The following is a 20976-nucleotide window of genomic DNA, read 5'->3' on the forward strand; positions in this document are numbered from 1 at the left end:
TCACAGCATTAAAAGACGATGGAAGTAGGCCTCTGAGCTATGAAGGGTATATCATATATTCAGTTGTGTGCTGCAAAAATACAGGATGACAGTTTGGTTTTATCTATATACAATGCCTTTTAAAAATGTAAATATATATATATTAATTTAGCCATGGCTCTGAAAAATATATCACCCAATTTGTTAAATATGTTTTTGTTGTTGCAGTAATTAGAGAGTTTAGAGTGTTTAGAGAGCTTTTTTGCGGTAATTACAGCTGATCAACAATTTTTACTCAGTCTGTTCTCAATCAAGGCTTCTGGTTGCTGCAACATTCGCAGCTGTTCAAGTGCTGTGTCTTACAGCTGAAAAAAACATTTCCAGTGCACATTGTTCTGGACGTGATTCTCATCTCATTAGTGGTGCTATCACAATGTGTGGAGAAGAAAGAGCTGTCTGCTGGTGCTGGTGAGCCACATGCTGAATGCGGCATGTGCAAACTGCTCAGGAACCAGACAATGAGGCAGCGGTATATATTGTATAAAAGTCTTGAGCCACCTAATTTCTTTCTATTTATAAAGAACTTAAAAGTTAATGTTTGGTATGACCACCTTTATTTTTCTGCTATAGATAGTTTTTTCAGACTTGCCACTTTTGCCATTGAGTTGTCCAGCTTCCTTTGGTTTTTTTAAGGACATACTGCACACCAACATCCAAAGACAAACTTGGAAAAAGACGTTCAGAAAGCCAGGAGATCTACTGCTTAATGACAGGAAAGTCAGGGTCCTTGGAAACAAAACAAAAAATGAGGGGTGGCTCAAGAGTTTTGCACACATTTTCAAGCACTTGACAAAACAGCAATAAAGTAATTATTTTAAAGGTCTACTGCCAAGATTTTAATATGAATGGCAAATTAAAGCACTTTATTCCTTATTTTATTCATGGCGAACCTATGGATAGATATCACCATAATCTTCAGTTGCCCTCAGGACTAAAAAGCTCAAATATCACTAGGTAATTGTTCTGAAGTTATGACACATTCACTGCATATTTTAATATCACCTTCACCATTAATCATTCCCAGAAGCAGCAGGAAGCCTTTTCAGACAAAAAGTTCTAATAGACCCACTGCATGCAACCTGCCAAAGCAGCAGACTGACAGAGTTAAAAATGAACTAGTGAATAAAGCTGAAGAGGAGGACTTTCGTTGTTGAGAGGTTGGTGGAGACCAAAAGACAGCTATAAGGAGATAAGATAAATGAGTTCTGCTGAACTGGAAAGTTGTTTCATGTCGACTGTCAAATTATTGTTGTGTTAACAAAACCAACCTGACAATGATACTTGGGTTTTTGAGCTAAAAAAAAGTTTTTCTGTGTGATCTTCTGGCTTAAAATGACTTCTCTTAGAAATTCCATTTAACCCCTACCCCTCCTGTCCTCTTGGAAGTTTTTTCTTAGAGTTGCCCACTAGTACTCATGTAAGTCATCAAATGAGCCACAGTGTGGAAAAAAAAGCATGGGTCATTACTGTCCACAAGGCCAAAGTGTGAAACCTCTGGAAAGCAGGTGGTTATGGTTTAGCTGTCAATGCAAGTCCACGGTCATTGAGGTCACATGAAGTTGTAAATGTTGGTGGAAACCACTAGAAAGGGATTAAAAGAGTGTTCGGAAGGCTTGGTGCTATAAGGGAACATAGATGGTCTCTTTTTGTTCATCCAAACAATGAATGGTCATTTTCTGCATTTTTCAAATGTGGATAGGTTTTAGATACTGTGGGGTAATGGGCTTATGGAACATGACCCAGCAGCCACTAGCCACTGTGAGCTGATGAAGAACTGTGAGCTACCAATTGTATCCCTATTGTTGGCAGACTCATGCCGTGTGCAGCATAATCCAGATCACAGTTGTTTGCAGAATGATTGAAAATGGCCAGTTATGAATGAATATGATAGTGGCATGTTTTGCTAAACTGTCTGACCTGCACTATTAAACTATAATTAACCCCAATAACACAAGTTTGAATCCACCAGGACTGAAATCTCCAAGTTTATTTGTTAAAAACACACAAATTAACTTCAGAACCAAAATCGAGATAAAGATATGAGCCTTCAAAGTTTATAGAGGATGTTATGAATTTAGTCTGTCTTTAATCCTGTACTCAGAAAAAGAAAACAAAAAAAGGAAGGGCACGTGAGGTATACCAGATACTCCCTTTTCTGTTAGATTGTTAATGTAAAACATTTACGGCTCTCTCATGTCACCTTGGGTTCTCGTTGTGAGGAGCAGGAAAAAAACATTGATCAAACACATTCTGGAGGATGGCGACAAATAAAAGAGTTTTTCTAATTTGCAGCAAAGCAAACACCTGCAGTATTCAAACAGACTCAAGTATAAAGACTGTGAGATCAACCAGACATTGACAAGCTTATTTTTCATTGAGCTGAACAACAATTTAACTCCAGCGAGTGGCTGAATGCACAAACTAGTATTCAGAATTAATCTCTTTCCAGCTATTTGCTAACAGGCAAAAGCTTGTTGGGTAAGATTCTGCTGAGGCAGGAGAGTGAGTGCGAATCAAAAATTAAACGCGTGCTACAAAGTGTGATCTTAGATTAAATTGCTCAGTGAAGCTCCTCACACCCCCAAAGCTGCTCCGAAAAGTAAAGGATCACAATGGGTATGGAGCAGGGGTGGGCAATTCCAGGCCCCGAGGGCCGGTGTCCCTGCAGGTTTTAGATCTCACCCTGGGTCAACACACCTGAATCACATGATTAGTTCGTTACCAGGCCTCTGGAGAACATCAGGACATGTTGAGGAGATAATTTAGCCATTTAAATCAGCTGTGTTGGTTCAAGGACACATGTAAAACCTGCAGGGACACCGGCCCTCGGTGCCCACCCCTGGTATGGAGTGTTTGAATAAGCTTGTGAGACCAACACACGATGGCGTCGACTGCTGGTGTCTTTTGTGTGTGGCTCAGTAGGGTCAGCACCGAGTTACTCCCTGGTATTTTTGCTCAGGTTAAAGCAGAACAGATGTGATTTTCACATCTGCAGGATACCGGGGAACACGCTCATGAAGCTATGCCAAAGACTTCAGCAATGTGACTCAGGTGGCAGACAATGTCTGTTCTGAATTCCAAAAGGAATCTGGCTTGCAGCAATCCTACGGACTAATGAAAGCACAAGAATCTAAATTGAAAAGCAATGCAATCTCTAGTCAAATGTCCTCGCTGGCAATGATGTTGGAATGGTTTTAAAAAAGATTGGGCAGGGGGTGAAAACTGCTCACAGTAAACTAGAGGTTGCTGCTATGAGCTCTGCACCTGCCATAAATGGCCACTTTCAAGGTGCCCAAAAGGATTAAGCTCGAGGCCTTGCTATACAAATCATTTTGTTTGAGATGCATGTTACCTTAAATGCTTTTAAAAACTGGTATTTTTGATGGCATTGCGGAAGAAAGTACAAAACACAATTTTTAAAACAGTTGGGATGCTGTGTAAAATGTTAATGTATGTTAATATAAACAGAATGCAATGATCTGCAAATCACATAAGATAGAAAACATGTTGAATGTTTAAAGTGAGGCATTTTACTATTTCATGAAAAATATGAGCTCATTTGGAGTTTTTTGACACCAAAAACATTGGGATGGGGGCACCAAAAGGCTGGAAAAGTAAAAGAAACAGATGGAGGAAGATTTTTCAGCTAATTAGGTTAATTGGCAAGAGGTCAGTGAGATGCCTGGGTATAAAAAGCAGATCTTGGAGAAGCAGAGTTTAACAGAAGTGAAGATGGGCAGAGGTTCACCAATCTGCAAAAAAACTACATCTACGAATTTTGCAACAATTTTAGTTTCATGTTTAATGATGTACTATTGACATGAAGTATCTCATCGTCTACAAATGAAACTAATAATGTCATCAAAATGATTCCAGGAAATCTGGAAAAATCTCTGTACACAAGGGACAAGACTGAAAATCAGTATTGGATTACCTTGATCTTTGGTCCCTCAGATTACATAAAATGACAGAGGTGGGTTGCTAAGTACTACAGACCTCCAAAACTTCCTCTACCACTGACATCAGCACAAAAGCAGAGGAAAGCTACATGTACTGTGTAGGTGGCCTGTTTTGCGCATGTGGTGTATAAGATTTTAAAGGTTTTCTGAAGCTAGAACAGGTAGCTAGTTAGCAGATGAATTACAAACCATTATCCTGTTGGAAAAAAAGGGAGTCCAAAACCACTTTAAGCACCAGGCTCTAAACATGCTGATTTTTGCTGTGAGGATTTCACCAAGAGGCTCTACAGGGATCAGCTTACTTTTCAAGCCAGCATCAAGAAGCCATCCGAGGAGAACGGCAGATTTTGGCACATCTGTATTGGCTATCGTCTCTCTAACTACGCCTTTTGTTTCTTTTCTTTTTGTTTCCCCTGTCAGTTGGGACTCAGACAGTATTATAATGCTAAAATTAGCAGAGTAATCTTTTATATAGGTTATTTTCTCACTGTCCATGGGAAATTTGAATGTAGAATTTAACCAGCAATCATGATAATACATGAATGATGGTGGAGAAGAGGGAATTTTCTTTCCTTGTCGTCAAAAAAAAGAAAAAAGATTCAAGCGTTTCATCTGGCAGCTGTTTTGGTATCACTGTATAATAGAGCTCAGCAACTCATTCTGATATGTCTTGTTTTTGAAAGTGAATATTTTATATAAATTAAAAAAGAAAAACCTAACAGTTGGCTATGCTGACTTTCAATTTCCTTGTTTAAAAAAAATCACTAAGAAATCCCCCAAAATATACAAAGAATTCTAAACTTTACTGACAACTACACAAAAACCTCACTACTGACTAAACTGCAAAGCACAATTTAACTTTGCTTTAAAAATTTAAAATTGCATTTAAAAAAGGTTTGCATCAATAAACCAGAAGGCAGCTGCAGAACAGCACAAAAAAGTAGAGAGATTCTGAGACTAAGTTTGGAGATTAGCAGCGTATACCAGAGCATCTATAATTCATGTGATTGTTTGCGGCTGCGCTGACTGCTCATCTGATTGCTACACTGCTGAGGCCTTGTGCCGATATTTGCATGAAGAGAAAAACATTTGAAAATATTCATACCCGCTTCCGACTGCTGTTCCTTAGCAACCGTAGTGAAGTGAGTTGAAAGCAGTATAGTTTATGGTTTGTGTTCGCGCATGCATTTCCAGCAGTGTCGTACTTACTTATTTTGCATCATGTTCATTATGATCCAGTCAGAGGGGTAGACATTTTTTCCAATGAGATCTTTGAACATGATAAATGTTTCCATTAGGAAATCCTGTAAAAGAGAGAAAGTTTTCAAAATGAGAACTGCTATTCTTCCCACTTCCAAGATAAGAGTAATCTGAAATGAACGGTTTGTCGTTCGTGGCTTTCAGGCAGAAACAGGTTTTAGATTAGTTTTAAAGGTCAAGGTGACTCGCGTATTTCTCTTTTGCAGGTAGCACACAAAACTAATAATCCAGCATTTTGTTAATATTACACAACTAATATTCATCAGATATCTGGGTAACACCTACAATGATCATTACCATTTAAAACATAGCATTAGTCATATCTACACTGTCTGCACTCCTTAACTTTACATGTTTTAAGGGTTACAAAGTCATAATTAAAAGGCATCACGCAATAGATCGTCTCTTGTCTTCTTTCCCCCTTGTAAAAGTTCAGTATGCACTCACCACTAAGATTATTGGGTTCACCTAATATAAGCCAATCAACATGGGAGAAACTCAATGCATTTAGGCATGTAGACAGGATCAAGTACTTCACAAACTGCTCATCTTCTTCCCCACACATCCATCTCTAGGGTTTACATAACTTCATTTGTTGCTTATTGTATGTACTGCCTGTTAATATCAATTTAAAAGCAATTCCTACTACTGCTTTATATTTATGAGTTTCTTTGTTTTTTTTTTAAATTATTGTTTGGATGATTTCAAGACAGTTTAACATCACCAGGGTTGCAGCAAAAAGAACATGGGCTGAAATAGTCGTACAAGCCTTAAAAATACATCAAATAACACATTGATGTAATGGAATACACGGCTGTAATTACGTTTAATTTCACTGTGCCTTATTGGTGGGCCGGTGATATTAATAACTTGCACCATCAGCAAATTCTTTCTTTTTTTTTCAGGTTACAGCTTTCTTCTCTGGAAGGAATAACCAGCACTACACACCTATTGCCATCTGGTGCCAATGTCCCTTTTTTTGTGTGTCTTACCAAATTAATTGTGATTACAATTGTTATGTTCAGTGAGGCCAGACAACAAAAAGATATCCTCATCTGGGCTACAGCCAGCATCAGGATCTATAAGTGACCCACAGCTGAACCATCTTCAGGTACAATAAACCTGCAGAAAGATTCACCTTCATCACAGTGATTCCTTACCCCGCTATGGGAACTGGATAAGGAGTCCCAAACTGGATTTTCTTCTAAAATCCACTGAAAATATTACATTTAAGCCTCAATAAAAAACAAAACAAAAACATGCATTTAAAATAAATAGTGCTTTTAAGAGAGAACGGGATGTCAGTGCATGCCAGCTCAGTCACACGAGTACAAAAAAAAAAAATGTGATTTTTTTTCAAATTACAAGCAATGCCAACGTATCTGTCAGTGTGCGTTTTATAAAGCTTCGCCTGACTCAGATTTGTGTTCTTGCGCTGAAAAAGTCTCCAAAGAGCAAAAGCAAACAGAGTGGAGTAACTGAATGCTAATCTGGCAGGAGATAGGAGAGAAAGGCTGCTTTGAGGGCAGAATTATTCTGAGCTGAAACCCATAACCTCTGCGAGATTTATCCCTCCTCCACAACTTGTTGGTTGCAACAAGTGATCATTTTCCCTCAGGAGCTACTATCACCAAGAGGAAGCGCAATACATGTATCAGCCCAAGTGCAAGGACTAAGAAAAATTCAATTTCATACTTTATTGTAAAAGAAATTGTATTTTTTTCCTCTATAAAAGCTCTAATCTGACTTTTGATTTCTAGATAAGACAGAGCAAAATCATTCTGAAGCAACATGACAATGTGGCCTGAAGATCCAGCAGACACAGAAACACTGACAGAGTGCACTTACCACCACATCACTCCTTATCTTGCCAAAGGTGCTGATCAGATGAGCATAATGATAGTCGTCCATCTGCCTCAGTACGGCAGTCATGCTGGCCACGAAGCTTCCCTGGAGAAGAGAAAGTAGTGCATTCAATACACAATCAAGTTTAAATTGAAGGATCGGGACAGAAAGAGTCTGTCTTTGATTTTGATGGCCACTGACTAGCTGACTGGATTGGATCAGAGTACTGAAGCAGGCTTGGCCTCCCAGGTTTAAAAAGGTAGGCACCCTCACCTCATGGGTGATCTCATTAACCCGCTGCCCTCCACTCGTCAGCTCTTTGTCTCCACTGATTATAATGCCTATGAGGTCCCCAAAGTGCCGTCATTCATTTGCGGAGCATTATCCTGCCTCTGGTTAGTACAGTGTATATGTGCTGCAGAGAGGAGATAAGTGGAAGGCAATGTGTGCAAGACTAGGTGAAAAGAGGTTGCTGCTGCCAGTCAAGTGTCATTCCTTTGATGTGAATAGACAAAGCCAGATACACACTGAAAAAAACAAGTGGAAGACGACTGGAAAGGCATGGATGTGAACGGCTAGAGTTCGTACTGTTTACAGTTGACAGACTGCACAAGAAATTCACATGAAAAGATGGATTACTCAAGAGATTTGTACAAAGGATAAAGATAATCAGCTACCAAGAGACCAATACAAGAACAAAAGAAAACCAGTAAGACACTAATGGCAAAGAGAAGATGTTTGTTGTTATCTAACAAAAGATTTGGGGCTAATTAAAAAGAAATCTAAAGAAAAAGTTACATAATTTGCTTAAATACTTTTGAAGAATGAAAGCATACTGTAATGATTTATTGTTCCCACAGTTTTACCTCAACCAGCTAATCAAAAATGAAAAGAGAAGGTAATTAAAATTACTCTGAAAAGAATGCATGAAAGCACACCCAGCTTAATGAATATAAGGTCTGATAAGCATTAAGATACACAAGCAGGAAGAGTGACTCTTTATCTCTAAAGTCTGCAAAAATAAGTAAAAGGCTGGCTAAATGAGACGACTTATAGTGCACCCTTTTTGTGCATATTCTTTATTTAAAGGCAAAATCTTGTAAGAAACATATTTCAAGAACAATTCAAAATAAGGCCAAGAGTAAGATCTTCCAGTTTGACACTTATCTAACTGGCAGTAAAGTAAGCTGCACGAGACACACAAAGACCTTCTTAACCAGCACTGAAATTTGGTTACAATTCATGTCACCACGTTTCCATAATCTATCATCACCTGAACAAACTCCTGATTGGGATTTTAATTTGACTACCTCAGCGAAGCGAGGAATGGTTGAGCAGCTCTAAAGCAACTGATATAACATTGCTGCTTCATGGTAGTTAATCCTCACAAGGCTTTGCTCGAAAACTTCTCCTTGAGCTTTAATTAGGCCTGACCTACCAAAACACAAAACACAGCTGAGCAGAAGGGATGCTCGCACACACACACACTCCTGTTCTTACCTCACCTGACCTGTCTTACCAATTCAGATTTTTTTTCCTCTTTACTTGGATTTTATGGCTATTGTTTGCCTTAATATCCATATAATATATTGTACTGCATTTACATTTATCAGCATTAATTTTTTTATTCATGCATATAACAGCTAACAACATTAAGATAATAATGCAAAGGCACCAAAATAATCCTCAAATGCAAACGTCATGTTTACCTCGCCTTTCATTAACACTATGCGATGCTGTTGACGGTTTCACTTCTCCTCTCTGTAATGCTTCACAGAAACCATGTTATATTAAAATGGAAATATTTCTTGGAGACACAGAGGACCAGACTCCTTCATCTGTGAGGGCATGTAAGTTTCAGTTAGTCTCAGTTCTTCAGTACTGAAGAGCACATTCAGACTAAGACTGATTAGAAAGTACGAAAGAGACAAGTGTACATACAAAGTCTACAAAGTGTATGAAGTGTCTAAGAAGTGGTTCTCTTGCACGTCTCTATCTTTATATGCTACTAACTGAGGGAAAAAATGTTGCTGTTGCTCAATCATATTCGGGAATAGATACATGGATGGATATTCCCACATACTGAGTTATAGATGATACTGGCCTTTTTACCTCCAGAAAGGAAGTTGTGGTTTTGTTCATTTGTGTCTGTTATATTTGTAATCACACTATATGTGATGCATTATATGCATCTGTAATGCACTACTGTTTGAAAATTCAGTGACCAAATTACAAAGGTTAAGATACATGGGACAAAATTAAAAGGACAGTCTGCAAAACAAAAACACACTACCTAATGCTTACGTAAGTACTTCATATGTATTGCAGTTGGTACTCCTCGTTTTTGTTGGAGACCTGCTGTCAGCTGCAGCACCACCTTAAACAGAACCTGGAGCAAGGTGAAAGGCTGGTTCATGTGTTACTACACAATGCTCACTGAAGCTGCAGAACAAAATAAGGGTAGTGTTGCCAGCTGCAGTGTAAAAAGGTTAGACTTTATTAAATTGAAGTGAATTTTTTCATTGAGTATATAAAGATTGTGTAACTACTCCATATAAATATATGAAAGGGAACAGAATATGGGAAAACATGCAATATAAAACATAAATATATGTATATGTAGCGCAAATAATTATTAAAGTAGCTGGGCTGCTGTTGTAGTGCAAAGGTTGCATGAGCTATCTATACCTATGGGAGACCACCCAATCATTTATTGATGAAGTCCTTTGCAAATAAAATGCTGGTGGCGTTCAAATTACAAACAAGCAGTCATTTAAAAAAAACATGTCAGCCTCCTCTACATGTATAAATTAACTGATAATTATCTGACAACAGATATCGAATGATGCTTTGGAGTAAAACAAAAGTAATCTAAAAAAGTAGTGTTTGTACTTTCCAAGGAGAATAACTATGCAAAGTAATGCATTACTTTAAAAAATTATGACTTAAGTGATTTTTTTTCTTTTTTGATTAATGAACCCAACATTGTTTAATAGAGCTTGTTAATAAATGGCACAGGAGCTTCAAAGCAGCCAGCAGTCACTGATGCATGCTCCAGCAACACCCTAGCCCATGCAGACTCAAATGGTTGGATGAGCTGGAGGGTATCCCGCATTTTTTCTTTTTTTTTTTTATGTTCAACTGTGAATGAATCCCCAAGATAAAGAGCCTTCAGCAAACTTTGTACATGCTGCAAGCCTCAGTGTGGGACCTGCCATAAGGCTCCGAGGCTGCATACAGTAGCATAAGCCCCCCAAGCTCACTACCAACATTCAATCAAGACCGCCAACAGCGCAGCTATATATCTGCCAATGTTACTATTGATTTTATTCTTGTAATGTGTTGCTCATGAATGGATCTTGAGCTTCCAAACAAATACAATTTCTGCTGGAGGCGCTAGGATCAGCTGGCAAATCCTGATGGAAAATTAAATACAGGTGAGGAATCTTGCAACCATATTTCCAAATTGCCGTGGTACAGAGGGAGAGGCCCTCCCAGCAAAAGAAATACAGACGGCTCTCTGTGCAGCAATTAAGATCTAGATGCGAGGCAGAAACATGAGTCACACCAGCTGTTAAGGCGTAATGCGAGCAATGGAGATGTGTGTTTGGAGGGAACCAGGAGGTCTCTAGAGGCCAACCAACCAAACTCTTCACTTTTATCACTGGGATGAATCCAGTAATGTTACCATGACAACTCTTTTATTTCATATAGGGGGAGAAAAAGAATGGAAGTAAGTCGAATAAAGCAGCGTTAGAGAAGAAAGGTTCAGAAAAGAAAAGAAGAAAAAAGTGTCCCTCACTGGTAAGAAGTGGGCCGATCTTTTCTGATTTTGTTACAGAGGGGAGAAGGTATGTGACACACTGAGGAGCACCAAACAGGCCAGTTGCAGAGGAGGAAGTGATAGAAAATGCATCTTACTGGGCTGCTTGCCTAACAAAACGAAGAACAACAACCACAAAAAAATAACAAGACTAAAGAGAAAAGAAACTGAAAGGTTTAGAAATGATGAAACATATCTTTTTGCATTTTAGTTACAGGGTCACTTTAATTATGTGACACGTCCGGCATGTTTTGTGGGGTTTGTATTCAAACTCGAAGGCTGAAATTATTTGAACTAAACACTTTATAAAAAGGAGTTCTTTTGTGATAAATATTCTGGGTAAAATGACACTCTGTATATTAAAGAAAATTGAAATCAAAAGGATTTAAAAATCACGAATTATGCTGAAAGCTCTTTGAAGCAGTGTAGGCCAGAAAAAAACTATTAGCAGGATGAAAAATGTAAAAAACAACAGTTTGGCATTTGCTATTTCTGGTGAAAAAAAATGCAAAAGTTTAAGAAGTAAAACAGTAGAGCAAAAGTAAATTCATAACACAACACAACTTAATGTCAAAAGTGTGTACATCAGCTGGTTTTTGCAAAACAAATCTCACAATCCAAAGCCTGTTTGATGCTAAGATAACAGATTAAAGTAATTATAGTGATCTGCACTTTGCTTTATATATAAATAACATTTTTTTCTGGCTGTTGATTTTTTTTTTTTAAAGAGTAATGAGATGGATAGTTTGCGTTACAGTCAAATGATCAGGAACAAATTAAAGACAACCAAAGCCAGAACGCAAATGGTATCACAGAGCACTCGGATCAAAAGGACGACATATCTCAAAAGTATCTAAAAGACAAGCAGCCCATCCAATTAAAATACTACCCAATTATAAGTTAACCATCTTTCTTATGTAATTTAACATAATGATAGCTCATTAAGTGAGCTGGGTGCTGCTAATAGAGCACCATCATTACTGATCAATCTCTCCAAATATGACATTGTGCATGCTAGCAAGGCATTTTTTTTTTAAATCTATAAAAGGAAATATTAATCTCATGGCCTCAAACTGAAAGGAACCATAACTTTTAGCCTCTTCACTGAGCTACTGCAGGAGATGATGAAGCAGCTGAAGGACAAGACCAAATTGTTCATGACGCTTATGGAAACAGTCATTTAATGGCCGCCAACTGAGCCGTCAATCTCAATTCATTTATCTACTGAAACAATTTCTCAGTCTGAACAACAGTCAACAAAAAGTTTACAGGTGATATCTATCACTGAGTCTAGGAGCTGGAGATTTCCCAAAGCCTGCCTCCATATCTGTCTTATGGGCAAATGAAACAGATTCTTAGAGGAAATGAAAAAGCGGTGATTAGAGGGCAGTGCCTGATCCATCATACGCCGCTCTCTAGCTTGCATCTCCCTGATAATTCATCTCACTTTAGTGCCTGACAGCAGAGGAGCAAAAATTGATGTTTGCTCTGAAGGGCTGCCCTATTAACAGAGCATTGTTTTAAGCCTTTAATTAAGCCAGTGGGGAAATGGCACAGCGGTATATAGAGTCGTACCAAGAGCCTCAACACATCTCTGAAGGAGGAAAAACTGACACAATAGCAGAGGGAAAGAAAGATGAGAACGAGGGGTTGATGACCAACAGGGATCCAAATTACTCCCTCCTCCTCTCTATTAGCTCCAAGCCTGATGCAATATGATTTTACTGGCTCATTATGATGGAAATTACAACAGCACACAGGAAACCTCGCATGGCCATCATGCCATTTAATCTTACAAGAGCGACACCTATGCAAGCAGAAGTGATTTGGGCTGCTAAGTCACGGAGGTTGCAAGGAAAGTGCAACGCAACCAACAACACACAAAAAAGATTCCAGTTTAAATTCTCCCCAATTTGCCTCCTCGCTCAGAGAAAGCATTAAGGGTTGCTGCAGATGAGATTCAAACATTTCCACTGAGGTGATTTTGTGAGGAGAATTCAAATTAAAAGATGACTGGCATCAGTAGTGCCTGACAAGAGAAAAACAGGTTAGAAGGAATGCAAAAAGATAGAGAAATCCAGAAATTAGCTTTGTTTCAACTATATTTAAAATGTCCAATTACAAGCTTCTGTTATTTTACTTATATTATACTTATATTATACTTATAGGTAATGGATTCGTTCATCACAAAAATATATTATTCATGTTCTTGAAACTAAATATACATAAATAGAATAGAAAAAGAACAGAGAAGGACCAAAGACAGCAGCACTTTTCACACTGGTCTGTCAAACGGAGGCAGAGCTGACACATACAATGTACTTGGCCACCGCTACACAATTCAGCCAACCTGCTTGGCTCCGACATCAGGCCAACAAGGTGGCAGGCAGGAGGGTCAGCCAATGGAAACAAGTTGGAGAGCCAGCTGAAGCCATTCACACTTCATTTGCTTTTGTTTTTTTTGCAGCAGCAGTGGGTTTGGTGCTTGGTGATGTCCAGATAAACACTTGACAGTAGATAAGGACAAATAATATGTGCAGAAAACCTGGGCAGCCAGCCATGAAAGTGACCCGTTAATTCATTCATTCAGATGGCATTCGACTAAGACAAGCTTGAGGAAGCACTTTCACATCAAAGCAATACACTTCCTTGAACTGACAATTTAATTTATATAGGGAACCCCACTGAATGAAGGCCACTTCCTTTGACAAGAAAGCCCCATCTCTACTGCCAAACACGCATCATCCACCGAAAAGGAAGGAGATCTTGCGGACCATTGCCTGGTCAGTGTGACAGATTCGGAGATGAACTAGAGCACGAGTGGGATAGCGAAGGTCAATAATGTGTTGCCATGTTTTGACGCCATGAGACCCCAAACTGTTTGCTATTAGAGATCAAAACCAGCTTTTAAACAAATGCGGTTGGAGACAGTCCACGATTTCAATTAGCTGTTGGTGGTCAGTGAGCCTGAGGCAGAGACAGAAAATCAGACAGATTTCTGGAAGAAGCTTTAAAGCTCACAATGCACAGCTTGTTCGAAACACACCACAGATGTCCTGACACTTTGTTTCAAAATCAAATGTTATTAAGGATGAAGTGATCGAAATAATCAATGTGTAAAACCGACATGTTTAGTGAATGTGCAGATTACTTTAGTTCAGTGATTTGTCTTAAACTTCTTTATTCTAGTTGTGTTTTTTGGACAGACTACAAGCTAGCTTTGTAGACATTTTTGTCGAAGAGACCAAACGACTACAGCAGATGAGGGCACACTCTCGCTGATGTCAGTTAGCCACATTTTTCAGCTTTACTTCTCAGTGAGAGAGTTGCTAGAGGGACGCTGCACAGCAGACACATCATAGGCTGTTGGGTAAAATACACACAATTTTTTTTTCACAAAGTGATATCTGAGAGTTCAGATGCTATAATGAATTGACAGCTCTCTTCTCCATCAAGTAATTTTCCTCAATATAGAGATGGCACTTGTAGGCTACACACCCTGTGAGGATGAATATGCAATCACCATGTCAGCTGATAGACTGTATATAGGGTTTAGAGGTGCCTACTAATCTAAATTAGCATGCAGTATGCTAAATGGTAATGTCTAGTTTAAGAACAGGTAAGGTCTTTGTCAAAAGACTTGATCAAATTATAAATAAGGATTACAATGAAAGGAAAAAAAACAAATCAAACAATTGTTCCACGAGGTAATGCTAACAAAATGTTTGGCAATTAGCAGTCTGACAAGAGTGTGAGAGCAATTTGACCCGAGAATAATCATTAAGAGTAGTGACAGTAAGATATCCGGCCCTATCGAATCAGTGACCTCTCTGGACAAAGGTATGACCACAAGGTGAGGAACATTTACATTAAAATGTTAAAACAAAAATCCACAATTTATGTAAATATATTCAAGTATAGTGACAGTTCATTGCATTTCACTGCTCCTTCCAATCTATGCTAACATTTGGTTTTTATCACTTTGTCTTTTCTCACAAGGTGAAGTTAAGTTGTTCTCTGAGGTCGTTGAATAGAAAAAGAAAAAAAGAGTACCGTGTTCATAAATTGGTTTGTGCTTATGTCTTCCAACAAACCAATACATACTCATAAATTTAGAATCAAACCATTAAAAGTACACAGGAGAGGGCATCGGTTTGCAGAAGCTGCCATGTTGCCCCATCATCTTGAGTACAGTGGCCGAGATGGACATCGCATTTTATGTATGTTGCTAGAGAACGGTCATATGCACACCTTATTGGTTACTTTTGTGACATTTATGTAATCGCTGATGCATGCTCAATCATCCAGGTGAGTAAATCGCAAAAAGTTGATTCCTTTCATCTGGATGTAGCACTTGGATGAGTGACGAATCTCAGTTTAACAGACAACAGCTGGTGTTAGGCTCGAGTGTCCTAAAAATCACAGTAGTAGAAACACACGGCCGTTATGGTGTAATGTCTAAATGTTAGTTTCAATGATCTTTCTTGGATGACCTAAACATGTTTGTCCTATTGCAGCCACCGTAGCTAGGACTTGAGAAAGGGTAAGAAAGTTGACTGCAAACTGCAATCTGCTGACATCTAGTGGTGAGATTTTATACACTGTACCTTTAATGACATCATGTGATGTTGTTAAAGGTAGTTATTTGGTAGCCAAATTCTAGAGATATCAGCGTCCAAATCCAAAGAAATATTAAAAGGAAAACAGAACTCTATCGAATGAAAGCAAAGAGTAGATTTTACTGCAACAGTAGACAATCACAGTAAAATTACAAATCACACAATCTATAAATCTATTTGCATTTCCACCAAGCAGGCAGTAAAGGCTAAGCAAAAAAACTAGGTCTGGATTTTCCATTGACCACAGTCCTGTCTATAGTGTGCATGTAAGGACAAGGACATCAAACAGGAGGCCCCTGAGGATTTAGCTTTGAGGTAATGAAATCAATACGAGAGGAGAGTCACTCCAGCGACTTGTCCTTTGCCACCAGTTTATCCATCTGAGAAACAGTTTGCTTACACAAGCAGATCGCAGAGCAGATTCCAATAAAAGTAAATGGCAAAGCCTATTCTGTTCCTACTAACAGTAGACATCATCTCCCAGAGGAGTTCTACCCATTAAACAAATGCCATTACCCTGGGTTCAAATCTAAAACACTTTCCAAGAACTGAGATGTTCCAAGGTCAAATCTTTACAAACATAATGCGGCTCTCTCCGTGTTAAACTTGCAGGTTTTCGCTGCTTGGCTGAGCAGTAACAAGGCTGTGAAGCAGATGCGTTACTGTCATTCCAAAACAAGAACCCAGACTCATAAAACCGTGCTGTGAGAGCAGCGTTCAGCACCTGGAAGGTGCAGTCAGTCGGGAGGCAGGGGTGTTTTATGTGACGGTGTAGAAAAGTGAGATGAGGCAAAGGGGGGAACAAAGAATAGCAAAACTTTCTTTTGTGTGTCATAAAGGACTTTGCGGCGAGAGCTGTGATGCCGTAAGTCGGTGATAAACAACAGGGAGGAAGTCTGATGAATGTAAATGTGAACTGAATATAACTGTCAAAGACATCTCCCCTTTTTATTCTACAAAAATCTCTGGGCCTGTTCTGCCACAAGTGACTCAGCTGTCCACTTGGCTCATTTGGCTGAAATTGAACTGTGTTCCTGCTGTCTAGTATAAAAGACATTTAACGGTAACACGTGAAGTATTTCCATGATCGAATAAAAATCGTTAAATGTGAAAGACAGGGAGTAATAAAAAAACAAATAGAATAGAATGGTAATCAAATAGAATAGCTTTATATAAACTTGCTTTTACTAAATGAACTTGACTAAATTATAATTGTAATTTCCAGCCTAGACAAAGATTGTTACAAATGGATTCATTCAATCAGTTTGGAATGTTTTAAATGTATTTCTTATTCATAATACATCCATTTATTAAGAAAAATGATGGATGCATTTATTGAAGCGTTCTTACAAATAAATGTTATTATTACAAAAAGTGTTTACAACTGTTTAAATTTCATGTCATATTTTTAAATCATTGATTTCGAGCACTCAGTAACAAATGTTGACTTCACAGTTGCATGAACGGAGAAAGAAGTGACTCTTTACCCTGTTTGGTAAGGATAGATGTGTGCCCTTTATTTGCTTTTGGTAACTGTAATATATATATTTATATAAATGCTCACACATACTAAGGTGTGCACACACACAGACACATGCACACTTACTTCACAGCAGCTGCTGTCTGGAGAGCTGCAGCTCATTACCATGGTACCTGAGGCTTAAAGCAGAAGTTGGGTTTTCCCTGTCAGTGAATAAGGATGAGCTATGGCTCCAAAAACATCCGACCAAGCATACACGGCTACACTTTTACATGATCAGGGTTTCACTGAGTGTATTATTTCCCTCCTTCCCCATTATGGTAACTAAATAATACAAGATGCACCGCAGATCCAATTAAGCCTAAATAAAGCTGCATATTCCCTTATGAAAACTGGTATTTTCCTGTGACAGATGGATAAATACCTGAAAGGGGAATGGGCAATAGAAGCTCTGTAATAGGCAGTTGGGATGGAGGGAAAGCAAATGAAATTTTCCCCTCACACAAAGAAAAAAGCTGTAGGGACTCAGACAAATTGAGACGACAGAAGGTGAATGGACTTGCAAGAAAACTCTCAAGGATAACACATGACAAGCATCAATATATGGAGATGCCAAGAAACTCAAAAGAATCAAAAACACAGGTGTGCGTGAAGAAAGACAAATTTCAAAAACATCGGTCTGTGTGTGAGGAAAAGTGCCCCTCAACAAATCCATTCAAAGTTGGAATTTATTTCTGCTCCTGACAAACAAAGCAAGGCTTCGAGGATATGAGGTAAAGATGTGCATATGGTTTTGTGATGTCACTGATAAAACTGCTTTATAAGATTATAAGATAAATGGATGGTGCACGAACCTGATAGATGTAGCCAAAACTAAAGCTCTACTTTCTCCACTGCAACCTCCCTTCCTCCTTTTGCACTCTCCCTCTCTCTTTTTCTCTCTCATGTTCCCTCCCCCTTTCACTTAATCTCTCTCTCTCTCTCTCATTGTCTCTCACTCTCTCTCTCACTCACTCACACACACACACACACACACACACACACTCATACACACACACACAGGCTCAGAGGCAGACAAACAGAAAAGAGGAGAAAGCCAGAGAGCAGAACTGCGGCGGCACGATGGGGATATTCAGCCTGCGTGGGCTCCGTCGCTGAGCCGTCCGGAGTTCAGCCACAGTATGTGTGTGCCTGCTCGTGTGTGAGTGTGTGCATGCATGCATGTGTGAGTGAGTGAAAGCCCCTGCCGACACCGTGTGGAGAAAGGGAAGAAGACGAAAAGAGACCGGGTGGAGAGGAGGGAAAAAAAAGAGGGGGAGTGTTGACTCTGTCTCGGGCTTAGAGGAGGCTCACGCTACTGGATCATAGACGCCGATGTGCAACAACTACTCCCAACTACTGCTGCCCCTGCTCCACCTGCGTGCCACTGCCTGACTGTCCTCTTTAACTTCTGCCATGGCATAGCCTCCTCTTCCAGCTCGCTTCTGATCTACTGAGGAAACAGGCATGCATGGGCACAACCAGGGATCTAGGCTATCACATCCTTTACGTCAGTAATTCACAGTCTGAGGTAAGTTGCTCTTCTCTGCTCTTGTCCTCTCCTCCATTTCACCTCTTAGTCTGCATCTTAAAGGGGGGGGGAAGTCTGCTCATATAACCTATGGAGTGGGAAATCCAAGAAATCTGCTTGCTCAGGGGAACTGAGCCCTGGATTAGCCATAAGGAATATATTCACTCAAAATTTTCTCTTTAGCCAGATGATCAAATATCAAATCTGTGTGGCAGATGAAAGGAGGTAAATCTCAGATGGATTTTACACTCAGATGCCTCTGCTCGGGTGAAGGGAAAATTCAGGGAGCGCTTATGGAATGTGCTGGTGCTGACTTTAACAGACAATTTACTCACTTCGGAAAACTTTACACATGAAAATATTTGAACTATTGGTTAATTTTGTGTCTGGGGGGGAGGGGAGGGGGTGGACTAAATGCCAATGCTTGCTGACATTTATCAGATCTCGAAGGTCAGTTTTTCATTTTCAAGAGGATTTTGATCCACATTTTACCTGACTGAAGCCGCATACACGGCTAAAACAGTGCTTAAATAAGGAATTGCATGATGCTGCATTTCCTCTCAGCTAAGTGAGCTGAGTTACATAAAACACGCCGATATCGATGTCCAAATTAAGAATTTGTGAATTATTGCATTAAGCTGCTTTCCCACGTTTGACTGCAGCAGTGTTTTAAAAGCAGGCAGCACAGAGAAACACGTAGTAAAAGCTGGGCATCTCACAGCTGGCTGCATCTGATGAAGAACCTCCACTGGACACTAATCTAGATTAATGGAGTTGGTGAAGTCACCATCTCCTTAAAGATTATTTGTGCATTTGTGTGTGTGGTGTGATAAGATGCTGGCACTGGGTTGCTGATATTTAGGCGGTGAGAGGGAACAAGGGCTGCCAAGAGCCCTCACATCTCAACTGTCCTTCAGTTGCCACAAAAAAACGCATGTCAGTCCCACTCATCCCTACAAACCTCTTGCCATCGCTCGCTGTCTCCCCTTTAACCACAGCTCACATCAGCTCTGATACAATCTCCTGTATGCTCTATTTCACTTTCCGCAGACACTAAGAAGAAGACAGAGGGAAACAGATAAAGATGGATGGAGAAAGAGAAAGAGATATAGAGCGAGGGGGAAAGAGACTGTCTGTAAGGAATGGCAGAATAAGGCAGGAGAGGATATTGAATTTCTCTTTTCTTTTATAATTACATTATATGAAATTACAGGGTAGGAATAAAGGTGAGAGTCCAAAAAAAGCAAAAAAATATGATTACTTTAACTGGCTGTCTTACTTTAACCTTGACGCTTGATGCCTTTATGAGACCTGGGGGGATGACAGTCTAGGAGTAATGGATGTGATGGCCAAATGCTTCAAAGCTAGTCTTTATTTCTAGGAGTCAGCGACATCAAGCAACACTTCACCCTCTAATACTACAGGGAAAAAGAAAGCGGGACAACTGCCACACGTAATCACACACGAGACAGGGGTACGCTCAGGCCATCACCTATGTCCGTGCAAATGCAGAGAGGTTCCTGGAGATTTAAAGCTGGAACAAAGTTAAAGCTTTTATGTGTGCACAGAGAAAGGGAGAACTGGCAGGGGAGGGGAAAAACACAAAACAAAAAACATTAGAGGTGGCCTGCAAAAAGTACACGCGTTTCCAAACGAGTGGTGAAGTGTGCATTCACCTCCCATCACCCTGCTCACTGGGAGGGGTACTCATTCATCCAGAAAACAAATGACTCTCCTATAAAAGAATGACTGCTTTTGGAACAAGCCAGATGTTACCTTTCATGTGCTAATAGGATTATTCATTAAGAATGAGTATTTTCACTGGGAGGACCACAACAACGTAATGCCGTTTGGGTGAACTGTGTGTGTATGTCGCTGAAGACGGGACCGCGTGTGCATATGTGTGGCTGACTGTACATCGGATGAATACAGAAGGAGGCACTTCACACCTGATCTCACCTAAGCATTCCTGCAAGTGTATGTGTGTGTGAAACATGTGCTTCCCTACTTATCTGCAGGAGAAGATGAGTTTTTTTGGTTTTTTGAGGCAAAAATGAGACAAAACTTTAAAACCAACAACTAAATATTGTGTAGCTGCCCCTTGTTCTACCAATTACAGCTTCACCTCCTCAGGGATTTAAAAGAGCACCTCTTGGGGTGGAAATGTTCAGTGTTATTGGGAACTCTACAGTTTGAAGGCCCACTCAGCAGCTGGGGATGTGCTGCCTCTGTGATGGGTGATGTCTGCATGAGTGGTGTCAAAGTGCTATCCACTGCCAGGATCAATGTTTCCCAGTATAACACTGTACTGTAAGACGAGGAATGTTATTCACTACAGTGATCAGTGGGGACACTACAGTGATTTGCAAATCATGTAAAAT

General features: G+C 39.6%; 1 protein-coding gene across 1 annotated transcript in view; it reads right to left on the reverse strand.

Annotated features, from left to right (window-relative positions):
* dock1 (dedicator of cytokinesis 1) overlaps positions 1-20976 on the reverse strand; it is a 190357-nt gene that overhangs the window by 56573 nt on the left and 112808 nt on the right. The window contains exons 28-29 of the mRNA XM_031750664.2: positions 7107-7208; positions 5208-5302 (exon numbers count right to left, since the gene is read on the reverse strand). Coding sequence (XP_031606524.1) covers positions 5208-5302; positions 7107-7208 — 197 coding nt within the window. The remainder of the gene's footprint in view (positions 1-5207; positions 5303-7106; positions 7209-20976) is intronic.

Source organism: Oreochromis aureus, linkage group 8 (genome assembly GCF_013358895.1).
Source record: "Oreochromis aureus strain Israel breed Guangdong linkage group 8, ZZ_aureus, whole genome shotgun sequence".
NCBI classification, from domain to species: domain Eukaryota; kingdom Metazoa; phylum Chordata; class Actinopteri; order Cichliformes; family Cichlidae; genus Oreochromis; species Oreochromis aureus.